The sequence below is a fragment of the Rana temporaria genome, chromosome 12 (assembly GCF_905171775.1).
Source record: "Rana temporaria chromosome 12, aRanTem1.1, whole genome shotgun sequence".
In the NCBI taxonomy this organism is placed as follows: Eukaryota; Metazoa; Chordata; class Amphibia; order Anura; family Ranidae; genus Rana; species Rana temporaria.
In genome coordinates, this window is record NC_053500.1 from 62,133,296 (window position 1) to 62,160,895 (window position 27,600).

General features: G+C 45.5%; 1 protein-coding gene across 3 annotated transcripts in view; it reads left to right on the forward strand.

Annotated features, from left to right (window-relative positions):
• The first annotated feature begins 3,596 nt into the window (after positions 1-3,596).
• The window catches only part of FDXR (ferredoxin reductase), a 103,964-nt gene continuing 79,960 nt past the window's right edge, over positions 3,597-27,600 (forward strand). Inside the window, exons 1-3 of one of the 3 annotated variants that reach the window (XM_040331288.1) lie at positions 3,676-3,754; positions 12,387-12,445; positions 17,065-17,162. In XM_040331288.1, the coding sequence (XP_040187222.1) occupies positions 3,747-3,754; positions 12,387-12,445; positions 17,065-17,162 (165 nt within the window). In that variant the 5' untranslated portion in view covers positions 3,676-3,746. Of the gene's footprint in view, positions 3,755-12,386; positions 12,446-17,064; positions 17,163-27,600 lie in introns of all 3 variants that reach the window. The other 2 variants (XM_040331289.1, XM_040331287.1) reach the window with 2 other exon arrangements.

A 27,600-nucleotide genomic window follows, 5' to 3' on the forward strand; every position in this document is an offset into this window, starting at 1 on the left:
CGTTTCGGCAAGTAAGAAAGGACGTGGTGGCCCTAACGAACTACCGTAGTTCGCAGGAAAGTACGTAGTAGCCCGAAAGAACGCTGGTTCACAAATGCTATGGTGCGGGCGTGGCTACAAGGGGTCAACCGTACATTACATCACAACGCAACGACGTAAGTCCGCAAAGAACGTAGTCAAGTTTCGTCGTACGATCATAATCGGGAGTCTTTTCGGGCATTCTGGTCCCGATGCGACCAGCAAGCGGAAAAAATCGTACGATCCGTCGTACGATAATCGCATCGTGTGTATGGGCCATAAGTCCTGGAGAGCAGCCCTCATCCTTGGAAAATTTGCTCTCTTGAAATTAAGTGTTTTTTATCTTTACTGTATGTATTACTTGCTTACATCTAACATCAAATGAAATCATGTTATGATCACTGCTACCCAGGTGTTCCTTTATCTGAACCTTAGTAATAAGCTCTGTACATGGGCGTCCGCTGAACTTTTTTCAGGGGGGGGGGGGGGGCATCATTTTAAGGTCATCCATGATCGGTCCCTTTTTTGACAATGTCATGAAGGGGAGGGGCTTAGTCATTATAACAAAGCGCAGGCATACAAAGATTTGAGAAACCTGATGCAACTATCTAGCAACTTTGAATAACAATATCATAAAAAATTGAGTCCTCCCCTCAAGGAAATAACAACCCCCAGGATCAGTGCCAGTTTCTGCAATAACAATCCCCAGCTTTGCTGTCAGTTTCCACAATAAAAAAATCGCCAGCATTGGTGTCAGCAGCAACAATAATAACCCCACACATCGGTGCAGATTTCTAGAATAAAAACTTCAGCATCTGTACCAGTGTACATAATAATGACCCTCAGCACTGGTGTCAGTTTCCGTACTAAAAACTCCCAGCATTTGGTGTAATTTTCTGCAATAATTGCCCCCAGCATAGATGGGAGGATATCAGGTTAGACACTTCCTAATGGCTCAGTCCCTAGGATAAGTAATGGATAATGGCCAACAGGCAACGATGATCCCTCTGGCTGGATGTTCACTCACTCTGGGTTGCCTGGGGTGACTCTAGTCAGTAGTGTAGCATGCCTGTACCCTGGCAGCGGCTTGGTCTTTCTCCCTCTCTGGTAATGCGGGTACAGCGTGGCTCCCTCTCTGGTCATGTGGGTACAGTGGGGCTCCCTCTCTGGTGGTGCGGGTACAGCGGGGCTCCCTCTCTAGTTGGTGCGGGTATAGCGGGGCTCCCTCTCTGGTTGGTGCGGGTACAGTGGGGGTTCCCTCTCTGGTGGTGTGGGTACAGCGGGGGTCCCTCTCTGGTCGTGCGGGTACAGCGGGGCTCTCTCTCTGGTAGTGCGGGTACAGTGTGATTCCCTTTTCTGGTGGTGCAGGTACAGCGTGGCTCTCTGGTTGGTGAGGGTACAGCATGGCTCTCTGGTTGGTGCGGGTACAGCGTGGCTCTCTGGTTGGTGCGGGTACAGCATGGCTCTCTGGTTGGTGGGGGTACAGCGTGGCTCTCTGGTTGGTGGGGGTACAGCGTGGCTCTCTGGTTGGTGCGGGTACAGCGTGGCTCTCTGGTTGGTGAGGGTACAGCATGGCTCTCTGGTTGGTGCGGGTAAAGCGTGGCTCTCTGGTTGGTGCGGGTACAGCATGGCTCTCTGGTTGGTGGGGGTACAGCGTGGCTCTCTGGTTGGTGGGGGTACAGCGTGGCTCTCTGGTTGGTGCAGGTACAGCATGGCTCTCTCTCTGGCTTCCCCCAGCATGAGCACAGAATTTTCTTTTCTCCTCTTTTAACCCCCCCAGTAGAGTGCTTGCATGCTGGGAGCTGTAGCATGGTGTCTGTGGGCCGCCACTGTGGGGGCACATTTCCCATGATGCCCCCAGAGTCTTCTGATTGGCCTTCTGCTGTGGCCAATCACGGGGAGGAAAACAGTGGGCAGGAAGCAAGGCGGCGGCGCTGCAAATTCAATTAGAGACGCTCTCTCTCTCTCCTAGCTTCAGCTGACAGAAAGGGGGAGATATACAGACATAGCCCGCGGCTCTCCGCTCCATTTACCAGAGAACTCGCAGCGGCGCTGTGACAGGGAGAGGAGAGCCGCGGGCTGTGTCTGTATATCTCCCCCGATCGCCCCCATCCCCCTTTCTGTGGGACTGGGGGCATCATGGGAAATGTAGTCCCTTAAGAGTGGCGGCCCCAGCATGTCCACAGACACCATGCTACAGCTCCCAGCTTCCTGCCCGTTGTTTTCCTCCCTGAGAATCACAGCACTGATTTCTAGGGGGGGCAAACGCCCTCTCTTGCCCTATGGAGCGGATGCCCATGGCTCTGTATGGTTTTGGGGGGGGGGGGGTTTGATGTTAAAGCGGGGGTTCACCCTAAAAAAAAAATGTCTTGGTCTACCATCCATTCCAGCATACTAGCGTCAGCTACAGTATGCCTTTATTTTAATTTTTTGCGCTGTACTTACAGTTTAATCCTTTAGTTTAGTTTCAGACTCCCGCGGGGAGTAGGCGTTCCTATGAAGAGGGGAACATGATTGACGGCCGGCTATGGCGCGTCACGCGTTCCGAAAATAGCCGAAATAGGACTCGGAGCTATAAGGCGCCTGCGCAGTCAGCTCCTAGTCTGTGCACAGGCGCCGTAAAGAGCCGAGTCCCACTCCGGCTATTTTCGGAACGCGTGACGCGCCATAGCCGGACGTCAATCATGTTCCCCTCTTCATAGGAACGCCTACTCCCCGCGGGAGTCTGAAACGAAACTAAAGGATTAAACTGTAAGTACAGCGCAAAAAAAATAAAATAAAGGCACACTGTAGCTGACGCTAGTATGCTGGATGGCATGGTACATAGTTGTTTTTTGGTACATATTCCTGATCCCTGCATTCTGAGCGCAACATATTCCTGATCCCTGCATTCTGAGCATAATGCACTCCTGATCCCTGCATGTTAAGCGCAACACACTCCGGATCCCTGCATCCTGACCGCAACGCACTCCTGAACCCTGCATTCTGACTGTACCGCACTCCTGATCCGTGCATTTTCTTGTAATACTTACTTTTGTTCTGAGTAAAAAAAGGTTGGTCTTACTGGGTTTTTTTTTTTTTGGGGGGGGGGGGACACTGTGCCCGGTGATCTTTGGCTTCATCAGTGATGTTCAAGTAGATCTCCATCTCCCTAAAGTTGTCTACACCTGCCATAATGATATAGGCTGTGCACAGTCACACCCATGATATAAAACATATCATACTATTAATACATTATAAATAGTTCTGATTCTACTTATTAACATTATGATATACATAATCCATATATTATAATCAATCCTATTGTGTTTGCAGAGTCACCGGTCAGCACCATGGACACCCCATAGATCTATTGCTGGTATATAATTGGTACTATACACATGGAAGGGAATGTGCTGACACACAGATCATACAATCAGCAAACACACATAATAGATCGCTCCGAAGTCAGTCTATGGACGTTCTCTAATCTATTCTATAGGATCAAGTCTTGTACTGAACGTACTTGGCGCTGTGGGCGGGATCCAGCTTACAGGGGGTGCCGTGTGTAGAGAAAACGCCCACGGGAGGACAGGGGATACGTCTACGGGGCGGAGTACGTGGAGGCGGGGTTTGTACCGGTGTCCGGGCTGTCTCTCGTCAGTCACCATGTCTCCTTGCTGTAGCTGGCTGTGTGGAATCGGGCGCCGCGTTGTGTATGGCGGAATTCACAGCCTGCCAACCACAAGATGTCCGGGTAAGGATGTATAGCGTGCAGTGTGTCATCCCTATGGATTCAGTACTGTACAGTACATAGAGATGTGTATTCCAATGACATGTACAATGTATGGGCTCCTGAGCTCCCCTTCAGTGCTCCTCTCCCCCCAGGAGGTGTCTCTGAGTGGGAACATATTTAGGGCAGCCCACCCATTAATTTTTATGGGTCACTCTATGTGCATGAAATGTGCAAAAGGTGGCGGTATGATTTTATAAAATCCCACTAAAAGTCCTGGTGGGTGCGTTGTGGTGGGCACACACGTACATGTCTGTGACATGCGTAAGAATTAGGTGTAAATGGCACCAAACACCTCTGTTTTCTGTGCGGTGCGGGAAAACGCACACAATTTTGCACACATTCCCGCACTGCACATGTGCGAGCAGACTCATCAGTTCGGGACAATTCTGACACTTCTCACCGACACGGTAAAAATATGCATTTCTTTTTATTATTTTTTTTTTATTTGGGCTAGACAATGACTTGGAATATATATTTTCTGAGAAACTGGAGAATGAAATGGTGGGTGTGGTAATGTTTTACACTTTACTTGCCCAGGCTTTTTCTGGCACTTTTTGTTTACGAGTTTAAATCCCTATTTTTTATTTTATTTTTTGCTAGAAAATCATTTTGAACCCCCAAACATTCTACATATATATTTTTTTTTATAGTAGAGACCCTAGGGAATAAAATGGCGAGTGTTGCAATTTTTTATGTCACGTGGTATTTGAGCAGCAGTTTTGAATTTTTTTTATATATATATATATATATATTTTAACCACTTAAGCCCCGGACCATTATGCAGCCAAATGACCGGACCACTTTTTGCAATTTGGCACTGCGTGGCTTTAACTAACAATTGTGCGGTCGTGCGACGTGGCTCCCAAACAAAATTGACATCATTTATTTTTTCACCACAAATAGAGCTTTATTTTGGTGATCACCTGTACGGTTTTTATTTTTTTGCGCTATAAACAGAATTAAAGCGACAATTTTGAAAAAAAAATTCTTGTTTTGGCCGATACGTATTCTTCTGCATATTTTTGTTAAAAAAACGCAATAAGCGTTTTATTGATCGGTTTGGGCAAAAGTTATAGCGTCTACAAAATAGGGGATAGTTTTATGGCATTTTTAGTAATAATTTTTATTTTGCTAGTAATGGCGGCGATTAGCGTTTTTTTTTTCCTTATCGTGACTGCGACATTATGGCGGACACTTTTGACACATTTTTTGGACCATTGTCCTTTTTACAGCGAACAGTGCTATTAAAAAGCACTGATTACTTTGAAAATGACACTGGCAGTGAAGGGGTTAACCACTAGGTGGTGCTGTAGGGGTTAAGTGTGCCCTAGTGAGTGATTCTTACTTTAGGGGGGATGGGCTACATGTGAAAAGCCAGTGATCACCGCTTTCTGATTACAGGAAGCGGTGATCACTGTCATTGTCACTAGGCAGAGCGGGGAGATGCTTGTTAACATCAGCATCTCCCCGTTCTTCCTTGCTGTGAGACAATTGTGGGTATCCCCGCAGCGTTCGATTTCCAACTTCAGCCCCGGACTATTTTGCTGGTCAATGACCGGGCCACTTTTTGCGATTCGGCAACCAAACAAAATTGGCGTCCTTTTTTTTTCCCACAAATAAAGCTTTATTTTGGTGGTATTTGATCATCTCTGCGGTTTTTATTTTTTGCGCTATAAACAAAAATAGAGTGACAATTTTGAAAAAAAAAGAATATTTTTTACTTTTTGCTATAATAAATATCCCCCAAAAATATATATATATATATATATATATATATATATATATATATATATATATATATATATATATATATATATATATATATATATATATATATATATATAAAAAATTTCTTCAGTTTAGGCCGATACGTATTCTACATATTTTTCGTAAAAAAAAATCGCAATAAGCGTTTATTGATTTGCGCAAAAATTATAGCGTCTACAAAATAGGGGATAGTTTTATAGCATTTTTAATATTTTTTTTTTTTTACTAGTAATGGTGGCGATCTGCGATTTTTATCAGTACTGCGACCTTATGACGGACACTTTTGACACATTTTTGGGACCATTGGCATTTTTATAGCGATCAGTGCTATACAAATGCATTGATTACTGTAAAAATGTCACTGGCAGGGAAGGGGTTAACACTAGGGGGCGAGGAAGGGGTTAATTATGTTCCCTGGGTTTGTTCTAACTGAAGGGGTGGTGGAACTGACTAGGGGAAATTACTGATCGTTGTTCATACATTGTATGAACAGACGAACAGTCATTTCTCCCCCTGGCAGGACCAGGAGCTGTGTGTTTACACACACAGCTACCGGTTCTCGCTCTGTAACGAGCGATCGCGGGTGCCCGGCGGTGATCGAGCCCGCCGGGCACGCGCATCGGTGACAGGGGCAAGCAGGGGGTGCGCACACGCCCCTAATGGCTGGAATGCGAAATTACGTATAGCTACGGGATTTCGCGCAGCCGACCTGTCGCCGTATAACTGCCGCGGCTAGTGGTAAAAGGGGACGTGTATATATATACTTCCTTCTGCTTGTCCGAGCCATGCTGCCGACATATATATTCTGTGCTGGTTGGCAAGCAGTTAATGAATAAAATATTTAATTTTTTTTTGTAAAATGTGAAAGATGTTACGCCGATTAAAGACACCTATCATGTAGCGCATTAAATTGTGCACACTTATAGAATGGTGATAAACTGCAGTACTTAATCTCCACGAAAGTGTAAATGTATTTACAGGTTGCATGTTTAGAGTTAGAGGAGGTCTAGTGGCAGGATTATACCTCCCTCCTCACATGTGGCACGAACACCATTTACATATGTGTGTGTGACTTGCATATGCACAGAGGGATGGAGGTGCCTTTAATTTTTATTTTCTTCTTATTTTACAATTTATTTATACTACCCCATTATTTGATCACTTTTATTTCATCCTTTGTAAAAGAAAAAAGAATGACAATGTCCTCTTTATGGAGAGATCTGGGGTCAACAAGACCCCAAATCTCTTCTTTAGCATTAAAAGCAAAAGAGCGTTAAGAAAATTATGATTTTCTTTCAGCCTGGACTGTAAGTGACGTCATGACGCCGCTCCGGTCTTCCAGGGCCATAGAGTCAATCACAGAGTATGTACTCTTTGATCGCCTATGGAAGCAGCTGGCTGCACCATCGGATCGTTTCTCAGGCAAATTGGCAAAAACGATAACTGAGAAACACTGGCAAGCAATGCAGGGGGGGGGGGGGGGGGAGGGAGGCATGGCGTCGCTGCCACTTTGGAAAGCATTTCAGCGGCTCATGAGCTGCTTGGAATGCTTTCACGAGAAAGACAGCCACCGGCTGTAATAACCAATACCAGGGTTATGGCTGATATCTTCAGCTATAATCCCGGTAAACCAAAATGTATATTTACGTATTGCTGTCGGCAAGTGGTTAATGAATCATAATGCACACAAACACAATATAATACCCATTTTCTTTGTAAAATATAAAACATCATGTTACGCAGAGTAAATAGATACTAAACATGTCATGCTTTAAAAATGCGCATGACCATGAAAATGGCGACAAACTGTGCTACATTAAATTCTCCATAGGCGGAACTTTAAACTTTACTTGTTTAGAGTCAGAAGAGGTTTGGTGCTAGAATTATTGGTCTCGCTCTGACGTTTGCGATGATACCTGATGTGTGGTGAGATCACCATTTACATATGGGTGTGGGACCTACATGAATTGTTATTCAGAAACATACCACATTGAGTTACTGTCGGTGTAATTTCTGTCGGATACATGCATGTATATTATTGCTTATCAGAGAAGCATGACATTGATTTGTCGGTGACACCTCTATTATATAAACCGCACACTATGGTTATTCAGAAACATACCACACTGAGTTACTGTTGGTAAAAATTTCTGGAGGTTACATGTTGGTACACTATTACTTATCAGAAACGCATGACGCTGAGTTAGTGATAGCGACACTTCTGCTGGTTATATGACTATACAATTTTGCTGATCAGAAACGCATAACATTGTATTATTGTTAAGGATATTTATAAATTCAGATATGCACTGCTTTAAGTGTCCTTTTTTTGCTAGTGACATTTCTGTTGATTAGATGACCCGACAAGGTTGCATTAAGTAACACATTGGGTTGCCGACAACATGCAGTTGGTCATATAAACTTTCCAAGTTTTTTTCTAATCAAAATAATGCACAACTGGTATTGTGGGTTCATGACGGTATACTGTTACTATCCAGAAACGCACAGCATTGAGTTTTCTTGCTAGTGACGTTTCTATCAGGTATATGACTGTGGGTGTTGGAATACACAATGTTACTGTCTGTAACATTTCGGTCCCTTGTCCTATACCCTATTGTTTATCTGAAGTATGCTAATATCACTCTCTGCTAGTTATGACTGCAGGGAGTATAACACCAGCAATACACGGTTGAGGCCGCATATGTCCTTTTGGTCATACTGGCCATGCGACTGCTTTTTTCTATGATCATCAGAGATATACTATAGGTGCTAGTATTATTTTCTGTTGATTGGAAGACCGTACTGCGGTCAGTCAGGAATAGACAACACTATAGTGGTTCTTGTCCTCCTGTCCTGTATCTATTACCTTGGGTCGCTGCACATAAATTAAAACACAGCAGTAGAAGGTGTCTGTGTCCTCTGCGTTCTTTATTACTCAGAAAAAACACCATATTGGCTAGTGGCCTCTCTGTTGAATGTAGGACCTATAAACCTATTAAGCATCAGAAGCTCACACTTGGAGCTTCTGTCCTTTCTCTGGGCTTAGGTTATATGGTATCTTACTACATATGAGAAATGCACACCTAAGGTTGGTTGTGTCTTCTCTATCCTACAGGTGTCTGTATATCAGAAAACACAGCAGTGGAGGCTGGGGGTGTCTATCTGTCTTTCCATATTAAGTCTGAGCTTGCTGTCCTTCGGAAATACAAGATCTAGGACCTGTATATCTGGGACATTTTGGTCACTTTATTTCAGACCTTATTTTCCATTCACATGGAAGGAACAGGATTTCTGATTGCGGGCCTTTACTTCTAGGCATGCCAGAGACATTCCCTAGACCTGAACCCAGTAGGGTTATAGGACACTGGAAGGAGGTCATAAAATCACCTAGCAGGTTCTTTTTAGTAGGAAAGGGGTTACGCTGTTAGGGGCTGTTTGCCTAAAAAATTCAGCATCAGGATTTTTTCTGACTGGTTCTCCCGATCCGATAGCTTTATAGCTCAGTGTATGTCCTTCATGTCACCCCCTCGGACGAACTGGATATGAATAACCAATATTCATCTTTTACTCCTACTATGGCATTGGTCCCTTGTGGTAGGGATCTGCTTAACTTAACACTCCTTGGTGCGTGGAGTGGATCATGACCTCAAACACGGGATTTTTACAGAATACTGTATTCTGTTGGCGTGTGGCACTCATGGGTTTACCCTGAGATTATAGGGTAAAATGTATCTGCATATTATACGCGGGGGGCGGTGAAAAGTTTTCTTTCCCCGACACCTTTGTTCTTTTCTGTTATATACCAATGAATGCAGTGGTTACTCGCAATTTTGTAACAGGCTTCTTTTCTGCGTAGTTTAATGATCGACTCGCAGGGTTATAAGGAGCCTAGGGTATATAGAACAATCTCACATCTGACATGTCGGTATTCAGATGGGAAGGAACTCAGAAATGGGGAATGACAAGGATGGGACCTGCTTGTCAATCGGCTTGCAGAGCAGCTGTTTTGTCCGGTCTAGCAGTGTACGTTGGAGACAGGAGTTTGTCCACGCGTATTGGCGGACGCGCGAACGAGCCACGCCAAGGCATCCTGTGGTCCTGACACTGACCAATAAGTGTCCTCGCTATAAAGTCACATGCATTCCAATGAATGGAGGTGGACAGGTGGACTGAAGGGAGTGCAGGAGCACACCAAACGCCCTGCTTGGTCACATACCTGTCCAGTCATTTGAGTGAAGGGAATAGACTTCCCTTAATCTAGTATCCTTGAGTGGGTTTATTTCCTTGGTTCACCAGGACTATGGCAAACAAAAAAGGGGGACCCACAAGGATTGTACGTCGGGAGACCCTGTTTCTTTCTAAACCATTCTCCTGTACAGACTAGTGGCTTAAAACCACATGTTGTTTTTTTCTGGGTTGATCAAAGTAGGTCTTTGTTTCACAGAACAAATCTCTGACTAAACTTTGGATGGTCTTATGCAGCTTTGCAGACACTATCAACCACGATGGCTAAAATATTAACGCAGCCAACCTTTCTATCCTAAAGAATACTCCAAGCTCTCAGAATTTTTTTCTTTAAGAGCACGTGCCACCTAGACTCTGCATCCAAAGAGGAGACAGGAGCATAGGTGGAGCAGACCTGCAGGTCATTTTCATGATCCAGCTAGGATACCCTCATCACACACTAGGAAGTGGAAGTGGTGAAATAAAATCAGATTCTGACATCTAGCAAAAGACCTTGCAGGCAAGGGTCCCACCCTAAAGTAGGCCTGTTGGTTACTCGTCAATCCTCTCGGGTGCCGTCCTGGAAGGTGATGAGAGAAAACGGACGTTACTTACCGGTAACGGTGTTTCTATGAACCTTCCAGGACGGCAGGCCTACTTCCCGCCCTATGTGGAAGGAAAAGATAAGCTAAACGCTAGGTGGTAAGTACCTATACGGAACAATGTCCCTTGTGAACCAGTTCAGGACTACTCTAATTCATACTGAGGATCAAGGGGAAGGGTGGGGACTTTTAAATTGTTAAGTGATTGTGTTTCCTGTGGGGAGGAGCCATCATCTCTCGGGTGCCGTCCTGGAAGGTTCATAGAAACACCGTTACCGGTAAGTAACGTCCGTTTTTCACATTAATTAATGCATTTTAAAGCGGTGTTTCACCCTGCAGAACAACTTTTTAGCATAAAATTCGGCATAGTAGCGCGAGCTACAGTATGCCTGTCTTAATTTTTTTATCCCCGTACTCACTGTTATATCGTACATAGAAGATTCCGACTGCCCGCGGGGAATGGGCGTTCCTTTCAAGAGGGAGGGTGATTGACGGCCGGCTCTGGCACGTCACGCTCCCCGAAGACAGCCGGAGTAGGTCTCGGCTCTTCACGGCGCCTGCGCACAGACTATGCGCAGGCGCCGTGAAGAGCCAAGCCTATTTCGGCTACCTCCGGAGAAGCGTGACGCGCCAGAGCCGGCTGTCAATCACCTTCCGTCTGGATTAGAACGCCCATTCCCCGTGGGCAGTCGGAATCTTCTATGTACGATATAACAGTGAGTACGGGGATAAAAAAATTAAGACAGGCATACTGTAGCTCGCGCTACTATGCCGAATTTTATGCTAGAAGAATTTTTTTTTTATTTTTTTTTTATAGGGTGAACCCCCGCTTTAAATGCATTTTTTGCTGTGTAAATGACAATGGTCCCAAAAATGTGTCAAAATTGTCCGAAGTGTCCACCATAATGTCGCAGTCATGAAAAAAATCGGTGATCGCCACCATTAGTAGTAAAACAATTTTTTTTTTTTTTTATAAACATGCAATAAAACTATCCCCTATTTTGTAAACGCTATAAATTTTGCGCAAACCAACCGATAAACGCTTATTGCAATTTTTTTTTTTTTTTTACCAAAAATAGGTAGAAGAATACGTATCGGCCTAAACTGAGGAAAAAATATATTTTTTTTATATATTTTTGGGGGATATTTATTATAGCAAAAAGTAAAAAACATTGTTTGTTTTTTTTTCAAAATTGTCGCTCTATTTTTGTTTTATAGTGCAAAAAATAAAAACCGCAGAGGTGATCAAATACCACCAAAAGAAAGCTCTATTTGTGGGGAAAAAAGGACGTCAATTTTGTTTGGGAGCCACGTCGGGCAATTGTCAGTTAAAGCGACGCAGTGCCGAATCGCAAAAAGGGGCAAGGTCCTTTTAGCTGCATTTTGGTCCGGGTCTTAAGTGGTTAATATAAATGCATATTAATATAATATTTAAGACAAATGCAAACCAGTGTCATTTATCAATTTCCATCAGTGCAGTGACACCAGTGTGGTGTCTCCATTGCCTTATCTGTGCCCATCAGTGCGGTGCGTGGAGAGTTACAGATCATCAGGATGAGAGCGGATCTCGGGCTGACAGGTCTGTATGTGAGAACACCACTCATGGTACAGCCCCACCTCCCTGTACCAGAATTGTGATAGACAGCGCAGAGTGCACTGTTCCAATGTATAGGGAGCATGGGGCTGTACCACCAGTGGTGTTCTCACATACAGACCTATCAGCCTGAGATCTGCCCTGTCCCAATTATTTGTAACTATCCCTGCACTGGAGAGAGATGACAGGCAGGCGGTTGGGGGGCATGGGGGTGCTGGCAAGGAGGAGGGAGCAGAGGAGGACACACCTCTTATGGGCGGCTCAATCCAGGGGCAGTGAGACCCCCTCCACCCACCACAGCGAGCCAGGCAGAAATAAAACTCCCTGCTCATTTTTCAGAGGACTACAAAGGGGCATGTCAGCCAGCGGTCAAACAGGAAATCAACAGGCAATAACAGTTTTTCAGCAGGTTATTACAGAGGAACTACAGAGCTCAGAAGAACATGGATGACATAGTTGGTGAAGGTAGGAGATCAGCAAAAAGAACATGTAAAAATGTTTTTGCCCAGAGTTCTGCTTTAACTTATATATATATTTTTGCAGGGGATGAGCAATATCCCTTGTGATACCATGGGCCAGGACAGGTCCTCTTTATAGAGAGATCTGGGGTCTTATGGAGATGCTGTACAAGGCAATAAAAGCTAGTAAAAAATAAACCGAAACTGGAAGTGAAAAATTGTGATGCACCAAAATTTTCGCCGTCGAAAATGGGGTCCTGGGAGAAAAAAAGAGAGGCCCGGATTCAGGTAGATTTGCGTTTTTTTTTTACTGAGGCGCAGAGCAACGTTTTTGCCCTGCGCCCCCGCAAATTTACTGCGCTGCCCTTGATTCACAGAGCAGTAGCTCCGTAAATTGCGTGGGCACGCCGGCAAAATGCCCGGCGTAAGCGCGCGCCATTTAAATGATCCCGTAGGGGGCGGGAATCATTTAAATTAGGCGCGTTCCCGCGCCGATCGTAGAGCACATGCTCCGTCGGGAAACTTTCCCGACGTGCATTGCGGCAAATGACGTCGCAAGGACGTCATTTGCTTCAAAGTGAACGTGAATGGCGTCCAGCGCCATTCACGAATCACTTACGCAAACTACGTAAATTTGAAATTTCGCAACGCTGGAACGACGGGTATACGTAACATTGGCTGCCCCTGCTAATAGCAGGGGCAGCCTTATGCGAAAGACGCCGTACGGAAACGACGTAAACTGCATACGCAGGGCTCGCGTAACGTTGTGAATCGGCGTTGGTATGCAATTTGCATACTATACGCTGAGCACAACGGGAACGCCACCTAGCGGCCATTGCAAGAATGCAGCCTAAGATATGCGGGCATAAGAGCCTTATGCCGCGCATATCTTAGGCTGCAGTCGGCGTAACGAGGTTCCTGAATCAGGAGCATTCATTACGCCGGGGCAAGTAAGCAATTGCGCTGTGTAACTATGGTGAATCCAGGCCAGAGCTTCTAACCCTACTCAGCCTGTTTAAGGGGGCTTCTGTCCTTTTTAACCTGGACATAGACGAATGAGGACAGCCCTGAAAAAGTTGGATCAGACATCTGTCTGGACGCTAAGCCCTCGCACAATTTCAAAGCCGCATTTCAGTGTGACTTGAAAAACATCTGTGCAGATGTCTATTGAAGTCGCCCAAAAGTAGTTCAAGAACTACTTTTGCAAATCGCACCAATTGAAACCATGCCATTGCTTGTCAAATCACATGACAAATCGCTCCAATGTGAATAAGGGCTTAATGATGATCCCTAATCTCCATAAATAATCCATACACATCCACTACTTTAAAGTGGAGTTCCAGTTGTTTCTAGGTCTATTAAAAGTCTGCAACTACATAAAGTGTAACTGCTGGCTTTTAATTAACACACACTCACCTGTCCCACAGTGTTATTACCCCAGCTGTTTTCACAGTCTGTGTCCTCCCTCAGCGGCACTAGCACCTCTACTATGGGCACCTGGCTGTGACAGCTTGTGGCTTCCATTGCGCAAACGTGAGCCGTGCTGTGGTCTGTGACTGGTCCCGAAGCCTTCTAGGACCTGTCGTGTCCCAGAAGACTTCCCGAGGGGTTTTCAGACATTTTTAGTGATAGGTATCGCTTCTGCAAAGTGCCTGAAAAGCACCTCCCATTCTTTGCCGTGCGACTTTTCACACTGGGGCGGTGTGTTTGCGGGACGTTCCAAAAAGTCCTACAAGCAGCATCTTTAGGGCGGTTTGGGAGGGCTGGATTTTGCGCTCCCAAAACGCCCTGCCTATTGCAGTGAATGGGCAGCGCTTCCAAAGCAGCTTGAAAGTGCTGCAAAACTGGAGTTTTATTTTCGGTTAAAAACCCGCCCGCCAGCGGTCGAAAAACGTCGCTAAAACCAGTGCTGCCAGTGTGACAGGGGTCTTACCTTAATGCATTCTAAAAAAAAATTCTGTGCTGCATTATCACTCCCTTATACTTGAGCCCGATCCAGTGATGTGCATGAGAGCAGCGGTTGTCGCAACTGAAATCTTAACAGGAGGGAAAGCCATTTGCTGCTGTCAATCAAATGCTCTGACGAGGGAGCTGGGGGAAGCTTTCTTTGGGGGCTCTTGCTGAGGAGGGGGAGCCTGGACTGCTGTTGGGGGACCCCAGAAAAGGATCAGGGCTGCTTTGTTTCAAATCAATACACAGAACAGGTAAGTAAGAACATTTTTATTATTTTAATTAAAAAAAATGGAGCTTTAATGTAACTTTAGCTTTTACCAGAAGAGGTATAGAGGGAAAACCTTCCAATGGGTACACGTTTTGGTGACAACTAGAGGTACATGATCGTTAAAAAAAATCGCAATCTCGATTCAACCCCCCCCTTACGATCTTAATACAGCATTTCCACGATTCTATGTAAACCGTGGAGAGCTGTTCTCTGCTCACTGACAGCTGTCAAAAAAAAAAAAAAAGCCTCCAGCAAATGTTTATCAAAATTGTATAACAATAACTTTTTTTTGGTTCTTTTAGACCAAAGCGATGAACTTTTCTCTGTAAATGAGGGCAGTGTAACCACTTAAAGCGGAGTTCCAACCAAAAGTGGAACTTCTGCTTATCTGATTCCTCCCCCACTCCAGTGCCACATTTTGCATCTTTTTGGGGCCCCAGAAGGGGAGCAGATACCTGTTTTTTGCAGGTACCCTGTCCCCACTTCTAGGGGAAAGGGGCCGCAGTGAATTACGTCAGCAGCTTGCTCCTCCCTCCCCTTCCCCTGGAAACATCAGCTGTGGTCCTGACATTGCTGGACTCCAGGACAGGTAAGTGTCCTACTGTTAAGTCAACAGCTACAGTATGTGACTGGCGGTGCATTGCCATTAAATGTGATTTGCCATGAAATGTGATGGTCCGCCTCCATCACATCCCATTGGCTCACTCATGTCACGTGACATATAGAAACGTCATCAGTCTCAGCTAGGCTATCATAGGTGAAGCTGCACGGAGCTGGTATATACTGTTAGGAAGGAGAAGCCAGTGTGATATGCACAGCTCTGTGAGGAGCAGCCTGTGTGCAGTGAGTGCATTGCTGGTGTAACAATGTATAGAAACAATGATCTCACACACATCTATAGGCTGCTCTCAGGCTGTGTGGCCAGCAGCACACACACACACACACACACACACACACACCATGGGCAGCCTGTATAATGGAGCAGCCTCCCATCTGCCTGCCCCCCTCTCCTCTCTCTTAGCCCTTTGAAGAGCTGCACGGGGACTGACCTCCCTGGGTGCGTGAGTAAGCTAAATTTACTACTACAGCTCCATGCAGCTTCAGCACTCACTGCACACAGGCTGCTCTTCACAGAGCTGTGCATATCACACTGGCTTCTCCTTCCTAACAGTATATACCAGCTCCGTGCAGCTGCACCTATCACAGAGAGAGGAGATCCTCTCCCTATGATAGCCTAGCTGAGACTGATGACGTGTCTATATGTCACATGACATGAGTGAGCCAATGGGATGTGATGGAGGCGGACCATCACATTTCATGGCAAATCACATTTCATGGCAATGCAGTGGCTCCCCGGGCGCATGTGTAGGAGTGACATCATCGTGGCTCCGACCAGTCACAGAGCTGGAGCCACGAACCCAGAAGGAAGACCGGGTATAGCTGGACGCCAGGGTTTATAACTTTTTTAAAGTGTTTTGTAACCCTCAAAATCTTCACAACACTGTTCATGTGCTACAGGAACCAGAGAGATGGCGGGCCCCCTGATGACATAAAGAATTTTTCACAGATCAGATTGTTGGTCAGGGTTGAATCCTTGCCCTTTGTTCAAGGCCCAACAGAGGGTATAACCTATAGAAACACCCTGCTGAGGGTCTATTTGTATTTGATTTATTAAATTACAGGCTTTTAGACTTTTATTTTGTTGTTGTGTGTTTTGTTCATTGTTGTACCAAGACCACAAAATTATATTTATTCTTTAAATACATGTGTGCTGTGGCTTTCCAACCTGGCAGGTACCATTCAGTACAATTGCTTTTTTGTATACTTTTTTAGAGGATGGGCCAGGATTTCGTTTGCTAGAAATTTTCCATACCAGAAACTCCTCCATATACTTAATTTATGTCCACTGCACATAATTCAGTCTTTAAAGTGAACCTAACTACAATATATTGAGTGGAGATTCTCAACTCATTTAGTAAACCAACCCAACTGTTTTTACTTATTTCATCCTTGCAGTTTAGAGCTGCTGATCCCCCTGCAGGTTCTTTAGCGTCACTTCTTGTGTACATGCACAAACTCCTTGGGGGTTGTATGCCATTGCTCAGGGGCCGTGCTACCTGATGGTGACAATGGTGGACCATGCCTATGTAATGAGCATCAGCACATCAACTTAGTCTCCACTGAAAGTATATATGACAGTGTGACTACACAGGATCACAATTACGAAACCGAGATAATGGTGTCACTGTGTAACAGGAAGTGCCTAAAGAAGTAGGATCATAAGGTATTTAAAAAAGTCTTTTAAAATTACTTTACCTGTTAATGCTTTAGGTTTTAGTGATTCGGTTTACATTTACTGTAATGTGCTTATGAGTAATGTGTATTTTCTTTCTTCTTACATCAAGGTCTGCTGAGAACACTGACATCGGCCACACACCCTCTACAGATCTGCATTGTTGGCAGTGGTCCTGCTGGATTTTACACAGCTCAGCACCTGTTAAAGGTAAAACAATGAACTGCTTATTAGGGCTGCAACTAACGATTATTTTCATAATCAATTTGTTGGCTGATTATTGTTTCGATTCAATCAGTTAATAACTTTGCGATTTGCATTTTGAATTTTTTATTTTTTGGCCAATTTGTTGTTGGGCTGATTAAAAAACACATTGCTGCAAAAACGCATCATATGCTTTTCTGAAGCTTCTCCATTGAAGTATATTAAACCAAAGAAAACAAAATGGCACGGTTTTGCCCTTTCCAAATAAGCAGCATCTGAAAAAAGCCTGGATGTGAATGTGTCCCATAGGAAACCATGTAAATGAACTGTAGTGTGTTTCTGCAAAAAGCAACAAAAAAGGTGTGACCCAGGCCTGAGATGTTTAGTAACATAATGGGATTAAAAAAACTAAAATTAGTACAAAAAACAAAACAATCGCTACTGCAAGGGGTTCATTTTTTACTGTGGGACAGTGAAAGTAATATTTACAGTAGCAATTTTCTCTTTTTGTACCATAAAGGGATAATTTTAGATTTTTTTTTATTATTGTTAAACCCCATTATGTTACTGGCTGATTAATCGATTATGAAATTAATCAATTACTATTTTCATAATCGATTAGTTGTCGATTTAATCGATTAGTTGTTTTGGCCCTACTGCTTATATTTTTCTGTTTCAATAATTTTGTATTGAGAAGATTTTACATAAGCTATGGCACAGGGTGCATACCGGTAGGTGAATCAAGGTGTTGCATGTGTTGTGCATGACCCCCCCATCACAGTGTAAGTTATAGATGTAGCTACTGGGAGGAGGCACAATGTAGCCAAACCTCACTGGGGGTCTGGCAACAGTTAAAGCAGAGTTCTAGTCTGTCCAGGGATCCCGCAATGTCAGACCCCAAGCCAATTTGTCTGTCGGGTTCGGGTATAGGCGCCGGCATAGCAAGTAAGGATAAACGTCAGGGAAGCCTTCCCGGCTTCAAAGCTGGTTTCCTACTGTGCATGCGCGAGTCGCAATGCTCTTTCTTAATAGTCCCTAAATTGTCTTTTGGGAGAGACACAGGTCCCAGAAGGCAGCAGGGGGAAGGAGGAAGAGGGGCCGGACATGACCTACATCTGTCGTGCGGCGATCTTACCAGGAAGTGAGAGTGGGTTCCCGTCATAACGAGGTACCTGGAGGGAGGGGGGGGGTTGGGGCGAAGGGTGCGAACAGAGTTTCCTCTTTTGGGTGGAGCTCTGCTTTAACTTCCACAGATGGTCTTTTGGCTGAATGGGCACAAATTGCCACAGACACTACAAATCTTGTGTCTCAAAAGGGAGTGTGGGGGAAGAACTACATTTTAATGCCCAACCAACTAGCAATTTCATCAGAAGAGCACATCAGTAACCTTATACCCCTCTGGGAGGTCCCATACATTATTCCAGTATCACTTCGCCTCCCTGAACTGGAAGAGCAAAGAATATTTGTATAAAGTTTAAAACCTTTGTGAATAATAAGATTGCAATCACAGCATACATCCCCATCAGCATGCTATATAATAACATGCAGTGTGTCCTGTCAGCCACCTACTGCCAACCTCAATCTCTGCCCAGGGCTGCGGTTTGATAACAGGAGCAGGCATTCCTTGGGGCTGATTTACCAAGCCTTTACTCCATGACTCATGGAGTAAAAGCAGGAGTAGCAGCCGTTTTGCCATTTACTAAAGAAATACGCTGCTAGTGCAGTGTATTTCCCTAGTTACTAATGTGCTCCGTGCGCCCAGGAGAGGGTGCATTGTGCACCAGTACAGACCAGGCGCACGGCACATTGAAATGTAAATTGCGGGGGTTTGGGCGGGAGTTTATTAGGGGGGGAGGTGGGGGGATGCAGGGGAAGTGAAGTGACATGTGTTTGAAAGTGTTTGGCGGGCCGAATTGAAAGGGAAAGTGTTTTTTGAAAACAGATCCCCGTACGCTTGCACAGTGCGCCTGAACCTCAGGTGGTTCATTTGCATACTGGGCATGCGCAGAGAAATTTCGGCGCTTCCCGTGCGCCTTGTCAGTACGCCGTGAAAATCTTGGTAAATACCAAGCGGCGTACCCGTGAATGCGCTGCGTGACGCGGCGCACGGGAATCTCCGAGCTGTTTTCAGCCATGAAGGGGAACTCTGCGCCAAATTTCAAACTTGAAATCGGCGCGGGTCCCCCTTCAGGGCTACATTAGGCTCTTAGGCTTGGTCCGGAACGTGAGGGGTTAAACCCGCGCCGATTCGGCGCGGGGGTCCCCCCCCAGATCCAAACCAAGCCCTCATCCCAAGCATGCAGTCTGGCACGGGCAGGAATGGGGGTGGGGACGAGCGAGCGCCCCCCCTCCTGAGTCGTACCAGACCGCATGCCCTCAACATGGGGGAGTGTGTGCTGTGGGGGAGGGGGGCACTGCCCCCCCACCCCACAGCACTCTTGCCCCCATGTTGATAGGAACAAGAGCCTCTTCCCGACAACCCTTGCCATTGGTTGTCGGGGTATGCGGGCGGGGCTAATCGGAATCTGCGAGCTCCCTTTAATAAGGGGGCCCCCAGATGCCGGCCCCCCACTCTATGTGAATGAGTATGGGGTACATCGTACCTCTACCCATTCACATGGGGGGAAAGTGTAAAGTAAAATAAAACACCACACAATAAAATATTTTATTAATCTGCTCCGTAGCTCCCCCTTTCTTCTTTAGCTCTCTTACAAGGGGGGGTTTCTTCTCTCCCGATCTTCTGCCGGGACTCTGGGCTTCGGTGATTTCTGCCGTGGAAGGGCGCCATCCCTCGGTCCTCTCCGGAGCCTTCCGCCGGATGCCCCCACCCCATTTAAGCTCTTTTACCTTAGGGGGGGCATCCGGACTTCGGGGTCTTCTGCCGGGGGATGGCGCCTATCCCCCGGTCTTTCCGGTGCCTTCCGCCAGGGTTCCGGTCTTCCTGGTCTTCTGCCGGGGGTGCGCCAACTCCCAGGTCTTTTCTCTTCTGTCTTCTCTGCTCCCTCTTCTGCCTGGCTCCCCCGCGGAGCCAGGGCTTTCTTCCGTCTTCTTTCTTCTCTCTTCCTTCTTCTGCCTGTCTCCTCCTTCTTCCTTCTCTTCCATTGGATGTTGACACGACGAGGTTCCGCGCTGACATGCCGTGTCAGCGGCGGGCATGGACTTATATAGGGTAATGCCACCTTGTGACCTCAACCCATGTGACATCACATTCCCTGGGCATGATGGGAATGTGATGTCACATGGGTTGAGGTCACATGGTGGCATTGCCCTATATAAGTCCATGCCCGCTGCTCAGACGGCATTCCAGCGCCGGACCTCGTCGTGTCAACATCGAATGGAAGAGAAGGGAGAAGACAGCGGAGACCAGCCCTGTGCTCCGCGGAGGAGACAGGCAGAAGCGGAAGGCATCGCAGAAGCCCGCGGGTGTCGCCCCCCGGCAGAAAACACTGTAGAAGCCCGGGACCCTCCCCCAAAGGCAGGAGCCTCACTGGTGAAGGGGGTCCCGGTGAATTACGGCGCTGAAGACGGGGGTGGGGTGCCAGTGCACCCCCCCCGCAGAAACCGTCGTAGAAGCCCGGGACCCTCCCCCAAAGGCAGGAGCCTCACTGGTGAAGGGGGTCCCGTTGAATTACGGTGCTGAAGACGGGGGTGGGGTGCCAGTGCACCCCCCCCCGCAGAAACCGTCGTAGAAGCCCGGGCCCCTCCCCCAAAGGCAGGAGCCTCACTGGTGAAGGGGGTTCCGGCAGAAGATGGCGAAGCCCGGGGCGTAATGGGGTGGTGGTTGGGGGCCCCGGCAGAAGACCCCCGGCTGACTAATAAATTAATTTTTAAATGTGTGTGGTGTATTATTTTTTTCCATTTTTTCCCCCCAGGTGAATGGGTAGGGGTACAATGTACCCCATACTCATTCACATAGGGTAAGGGGCCGGAATCTGGGGGCCCCTTTATTAAAGGGGCCTCTCAGATTCTGATAAGCCCTCCGCCCGCATACCCCGACAACCAACGGCCAGGGTTGTCGGGAAGAGGCTCTTGTCCCTATCGACATGGGGACAAGAGTGCTTTGGGGTGGGGGGGCAGTGCCCCCCCTCCCCCACAGCACACACTCCCCCATGTTGAGGGCATGTGGTCTGGTACGGCTCAGGAGGGGGGGGGGGCGCTCGCTCGTCCCCACCCCCATTCCTGTCTGACCAGACTGCGTGCCTGGGATAAGGGCTTGGTTTGGATCTTGGGGGGGACCCCACGCTGTTTTTTTTTTTTTTGCGCGCGTTTAACCCCTTATGTTCCAGACCAAGCCTAAGAGCCTGGTATGCACCTGGAGGGAACCCACGTTATTTTTTTTTTCTGGGGTCTGGAGTTCCCCTTCATGAACAGCGATCTGTCATTTACACATGTCAGTCCCACCCCCCCTTCAGTTAGAACACACCCAGGGAACATATTTAACCCCTCCCTCGCACCTAGTGTTAACCCCTTCCCTGCCAGTGGCATTTTTATAGTAAGCAATGCATTTTTACAGCACTGATCGCTAGAAAAATGCCAATGGTTCCAAAAAAGTGTTCGATGTGTCCGCCATAATGTCGCAGTACCGATAAAAATCGCTGATCGCCGCAATAACTAGTTAAAACAAAAAAAAAGCCATATTTTGTAGACGCTATAACTTTTGCCAAAACCAAACACCAAACACTAAACGCTATTTGCGATTTTTTGGAACCAAAAAGATGTAGAATACATATCGGCCTAAACTGAGGTTTTTTTTATTTTTTAGAATATATATTTTTGGGGATATTTATTATAGCAAAAAGTAAAAATAATTCTTTATTTTTTAAAATTGTCGCTCTCTTTTTGGTTAGAGCTCTAAAAAAAAAAAAAAAAAAAAAACGCAGAAGTGATCAAATACCACCAAAATAAAGCTCTCTTTGTGGGGAAAAAAAAGGTTGCCAATTTTGTTTGGGAGCCACATCGCACGACTGCGCAATTGTCAGTTAAAGCGACGCCGTGCCGAATCACAAAAACTGGCCCGGTCATTGACCAGCAATATGGTCCTGGGCTCAAGTGGTTAAAAAAACACTAAAGTTAGCCCAATTTTTGGGGATAATGTGAAAGATGATGTTACACCGAGTAAATAGGTACCTTACATGTCACGCTTTACTATTGGAAACACTCCTGCAATGGGGCCAAAATTAATTCCGTGAATATCCCCATAGGCGACCTTTTTCTTTTTTTTCCAGGTTACCAGTTTATAGTTACAAAGAAGGTGTTTACATATGTGGGCGGGACTTACGCAAGTCCCGCCCACATATATAAACATCGTTCAAACCACACATGTGAGGTATTGACGCGTGCGTTAGAGCGAGAGCAATACTTTTACCACTAGACCTTCTTTGTAACTATAAACTGGTAACCTGGAAAAAAAAGAAAAAGGTCGCCTATGGGGATATTCACGGAATTAATTTTGGCCCCATTGCAGGAGTGTTTCCAATAGTAAAGCGTGACATGTAAGGTACCTATTTACTCGGTGTAACATCATCTTTCACATTATCCCCAAAAATTGGGCTAACTTTTGTGTTTTGTTAATTTTTAACCACTTGAGCCCTGGACCATATTGCTGGTCAATGACTGGGCCAGGCTGGAAAGCATGAGATCAGGGGGAAAAAACAAAAAAAACTCATGCCATTGCAGCTTGGTTCCTACATGTGTGATGAACTGAGTCTGCTCAAACACTTAGAAAAAATCCTTTCTTTTTAAAAGGTGAAAATCACTTGGATGGTCATAGAGCGTGGGTTGGGTTAATTAACCAGGTGTAAGCTCACCCACACTAGAGACTGCAATTTGTTCATGTGATTTCAATTGCTTCATTACTAGCACATGTTATAAAAACTGCATCGATCAGTCCTCAGCTGCCCTCATAGGGGCAGGCAGAAATGCTGTTGTGGAACACAAATGTGGTTTGTTGCATGGGTTTTTATTTTGCCAATGGTTTTTGTTTATTTTTAAATGATGTTCACTTTGATGTATTTGTCTCTGCTGCCTTATTTTATGAAAAAATTGTGAAGATGTTGCGACTTTAAATCTGTTTATTTTGAGTTTTGAAATGTATTTTTGTTTGTGTGTGTTTGTTTTGTTTTTTTTCTTTCCTTGTTTTGTTGACCAATAAAAATTACTTTAAAATTTTGAAGTTTGTTTTTTGTTACTTTTTCATGCAACATATTTTGACAGCTGCAGCTGAAATAGGTTTGGGCCTAACAAATTAGGTGTGATTTTTGTCTAAGCTTCTTTCCTGGTGTGTAATCATGAAATGTTTGCCATGTTTATTCCCCATGACTTTAAACACAAACTGGTAAGTATTTTCTTTTAACTGTAGTGGTCCTCAGCCCTCAAGTACCCCCGACAGGACATGTTTTGTGGATTTCTCTTATCAAGAATTGCTGTCCAGACTGTCTTTTAAAGCACATGTGCAAGATGAAGGAAAACCTGCAAACATGGCCTGTGGGGGGGGGGGGGGGGTTGCTATTGGTGGACAGGCTTGAAGTGCTGATTTACAGCACTGTGCTTAAATCTAGGGCAAGGCAATCCTATTCTAATTGTGGGTGTTTGAGGGAAGCCAAGTGAGTGTTAGAACCCCTGCTTGTGGGTTTTTTTTTGGGTTGAGCTTTGTGTCCCTTTTCTTAAAATTGGCTTCACTTCCTGTCACACAGATGAACAGGAAGTGAGGTTAAAACCCTACCAGTGTCTTTTCTTGGGAACACAGGTCAATCTAACTAGTGTCCCCATTAAGCAAATTGCACTCCAGCACTGCTGTGTACACCCCAAATCATGGGTCTTCAAACTACGGCCCTCCAGTTGTTCAGGAACTACAATTCCCATCATGCCTAGTCATGTCTGTGAATGTCAGTGCATTACAAGGCCTCATGGGATGTGTAGTTCTACAACAGCTGGAGGGCCGTAGTTTGAGGATCCCTGCCCCAAATGATTATTTAGTTTGGGGTTTAGTAAAGGCAAAGCCACTCTGCAGTACAAGCATAGTTGCTGAAAATCAGAGAGGAAGCACTGATGGTTTTAACATCCAATCCTGTAGAAGCAAAGTTGTTTTGTTTTCTTCCTTGCTTTGCACTTGTAGGAGTGGATTTGCCTTTCGTAAATGGACCCCAAAGTCCAAGATCCCTAATAATTTGGGGTGTACACAGCAAAATGCTAGAGTGCAATTTACATAATGGGAAACTATTTAGATTGATCTCTGTGTCCCCAAGAAAAGATATTAGTAAGGTTTTACCCTCACTTCCTGTTTGGCTATGTGACAGGAAGTGAATGAATTTGAATTAGAATAGGGTGAAGACACCTCACACATGTTCTCACTATCAGGGGTGCAGAAATCCCCAAAAAATGAGCAGATAATACTTATTTGCAAATTAATAATTTTTTAGTTAACATTGGGTGGGGTGCTCTAACACACACATTCATACATTTTAGCCACGCTGTATCCTGGCCTATTGGCATGGTTATATTTTCTTAGGGCTCTCAATAAAACTCTATGAAATTTGTGCTTAAACTAGAACCAGGGGCGGACTGACAACTCATGGGGCCCCCGGGCATTAGAAGAGTATGGGGCCCCTCTGGCTTACAGATGGCCACCATGCCAGGAGGTAGTGCAGAGGCGGGCAGCTAAAATCTTGGGATATTCACATTAAAAGCATGTCATTTTCGGACATATCGGGGACAGATCTAAAAAAAACACAGATTTTTACATACTGTCCCTGGTTTTACTGAGCCTGGCAACCCGGATGGGGCCCCCTAGTGGCATGGGGCCCTTGGGCAGTGCCCGAGTGACTCAATGGTCAGTCCGCCCCTGACTAGAACTATAATCAACACTTTTTATTTTCTTTAATTTTGGATAGAGTGAGGGAGGGTTGTAGGCCCTGTCAGTTTATTTTGTATTATCTGTGTCCAATTGGGGAGATTTGCCTTCACTTCCTGCCCCATAGCCAAACAGGAAGTGAGAGAAAAACTGTGCAAATTAACCACTTCCCGCCCAGCATATGGCCGATTTACGTCCGGGAAGTGGTTACACAATCCTGACAGGACGTCCTGCAGGATTTCATGCCGCGCGCGCCTGTGGGGGCACGCAGCGCGGCGATCGGTGATGCGGGGTGTCAATCTGACACCCTGCATCTCCGATCTCGGTAAAGAGTCTCTCACGGAGACGGAGACTCTTTACCACGTGATCAGCCGTGTCCAATCACGGCTGATTACGATGTAAACAGGAAGAGCCATCGATGGCTCTTCCTCACTCGCGTCTGACAGACGCGAGTATAGGAGAGCCGATCGGCGGCTCTCCTGACAGGGGGCGTTCGCGCTGATTGTTTATCAGCGCAGCCCCCCCTCGGATGACCACCCTGGACCACCAGGATGGGCAAAAAAAAAAAAAAATATGGAAAAAAAAAAAACAAAGCATTAAAAAAAAAGAAAAAAGATGCCAATCAGTGCCCACAAATGGGCACTGACTGGCAACCTGGGAAAATCAGTGCCACCCCACAGTGCCCACCTATCAGTGCCCACCTGTGCCACCCATAAGTATCCATCAGTGCCACCCATCAGTGCCACCCATCAGTGCCACCCATCAGTGCCGCCCATGAGTGCCCATCTGTGCCGCCCATGAGTGCCCATCAGTGCCGCATACCAGCGCCGCCAATCAATGCCACCTCATCTGTGCCAGTCAGTACTACCTCATCGATGTCCATCAGTGCCGCCATATCAGTGCCCGTAATTGAAAGAGAAAAACTTATTTACCAAAAAATTAACAGACAAAAATAAACGTTTTTTTTTTTTTTTTTCAAAATTTGCAGTCTTTTTTTAGTTGTTGCGCAAAAAAAATAATCGCAGAGGTGATCAAATATCAACAAAAGAAAGCTCTATTTGTGGGGGAAAAAGGACGCCAATTTTGTTTGGGTACAGTGTTGTATGACCGCGCAATTGCCATTCAAAATGCGACAGTGCTGAAAGCTGAAAATTGACTTGGGCGGGAAGGTGCGTAAGTGCCTGGTATGGAAGTGGTTAAGGGAATCCAGTGCCCCCCTCCCCCCCAGAACTAGTGTGTGGGTCCCCTGAAAATTCCTGGGCGGGTCATACAAAAACAGGGTGTGACCTTGACAGGAAGGGGTGGGTCATTTTTCTATTAGGAGGTGCAGATATGTAGTCAGGCCTAGGGCAGAACAAAACCTAAATATACTACTGCATATTAGGGCTTATTTAGACCGGATCCGATTTACAGCGTGTTTTTATATTGTGGGAGGAAACCCACGCAGGCACAGGGAGAACATGCAAACTCCATGCAGATGGTGTCACGGGCTGGATTCGAACCAGCGACCCTTTTGCTGCTAGGTCAAAGTGCTATACACTACACCACTGTGCTGAACGAACATGATTGCAGCTGAAAGCATGAGATTTTTTTTTTTTTTTTTTTTTTTTTTTTTTTTTTTTCAATACCATGCTTTCCAGCCTTATTGACCCCGCCTCTCTCCCTAAAGAGGACCTGTCACACACTAGTCCTATTACAAGGGATGTTTACATTCCTTGTAATAGGAAGAAAGGTGATCCAAAATCAAAAAAAGTGACAAAGTGCAAGAAGAAAAATATTAGGTAAAAAAAACAAACAAAAAAATAAAATAACGCCCCTGTCCCTAGAAGCTCGCACTCAGAAGCGAATATGCATGTAAGTCCCGCCCACATATGTAAACACCATTCAAACCACACATGTGAGGTATTGACGCGTGCGTTAGAGCGAGAGCAATATTTCTAACCCTAGACCTCCTCTGTAACTCTGAACTGGTCACCTGTAAAAAAAAAAAAACAAGCATCGCCTATGGATTTTTTTTTTTAAAAAAAAAGGCGTTAGAAAAATTATTGCGCAAATACCGTTGGAAATCAAATAAAAAATGACCGCCACTTTATTCCCTAGGGTGTCTGCTAAAAAATTATATATAATGTTTGGGGGTCCTGATTAATTTCCCAGGAACAAAATATAATTTTTACATGAAGGAGAGAAGTGCCAGAATAGGCGCGGTATGGAAGTGGTTAAAGTGAAATAATAAAAGTGAAATAGTCCTTTAAATTTCATACAGGGGGGGAGGGGGGGTACACGCATGTTTCCCGTGCTTAGAACTGTCCCTGTACAAGATGTCATTTCTGAAGTGAAACAAAAAAAGGAAGTTTAAAGTACTCATGGTTATAAAGAATACAGTCATTGCTCATTAAAAATAATAAAAAAAAAAAAAAAAAAATGGGGGTCCCTCCAAATTAAATTACCAGGCCCTTCAGGTCTGGAATGGATATTAAGGGGAACCCCGCCATAAAAACCCCCCCCAAAAAATGGCGTGGGGTCCCCCCCAAATATCCATACCAGGCCCTTCAGGTCTGGTGTGGATTTTAAGGGGAACTCCACCCCAAATTTAAA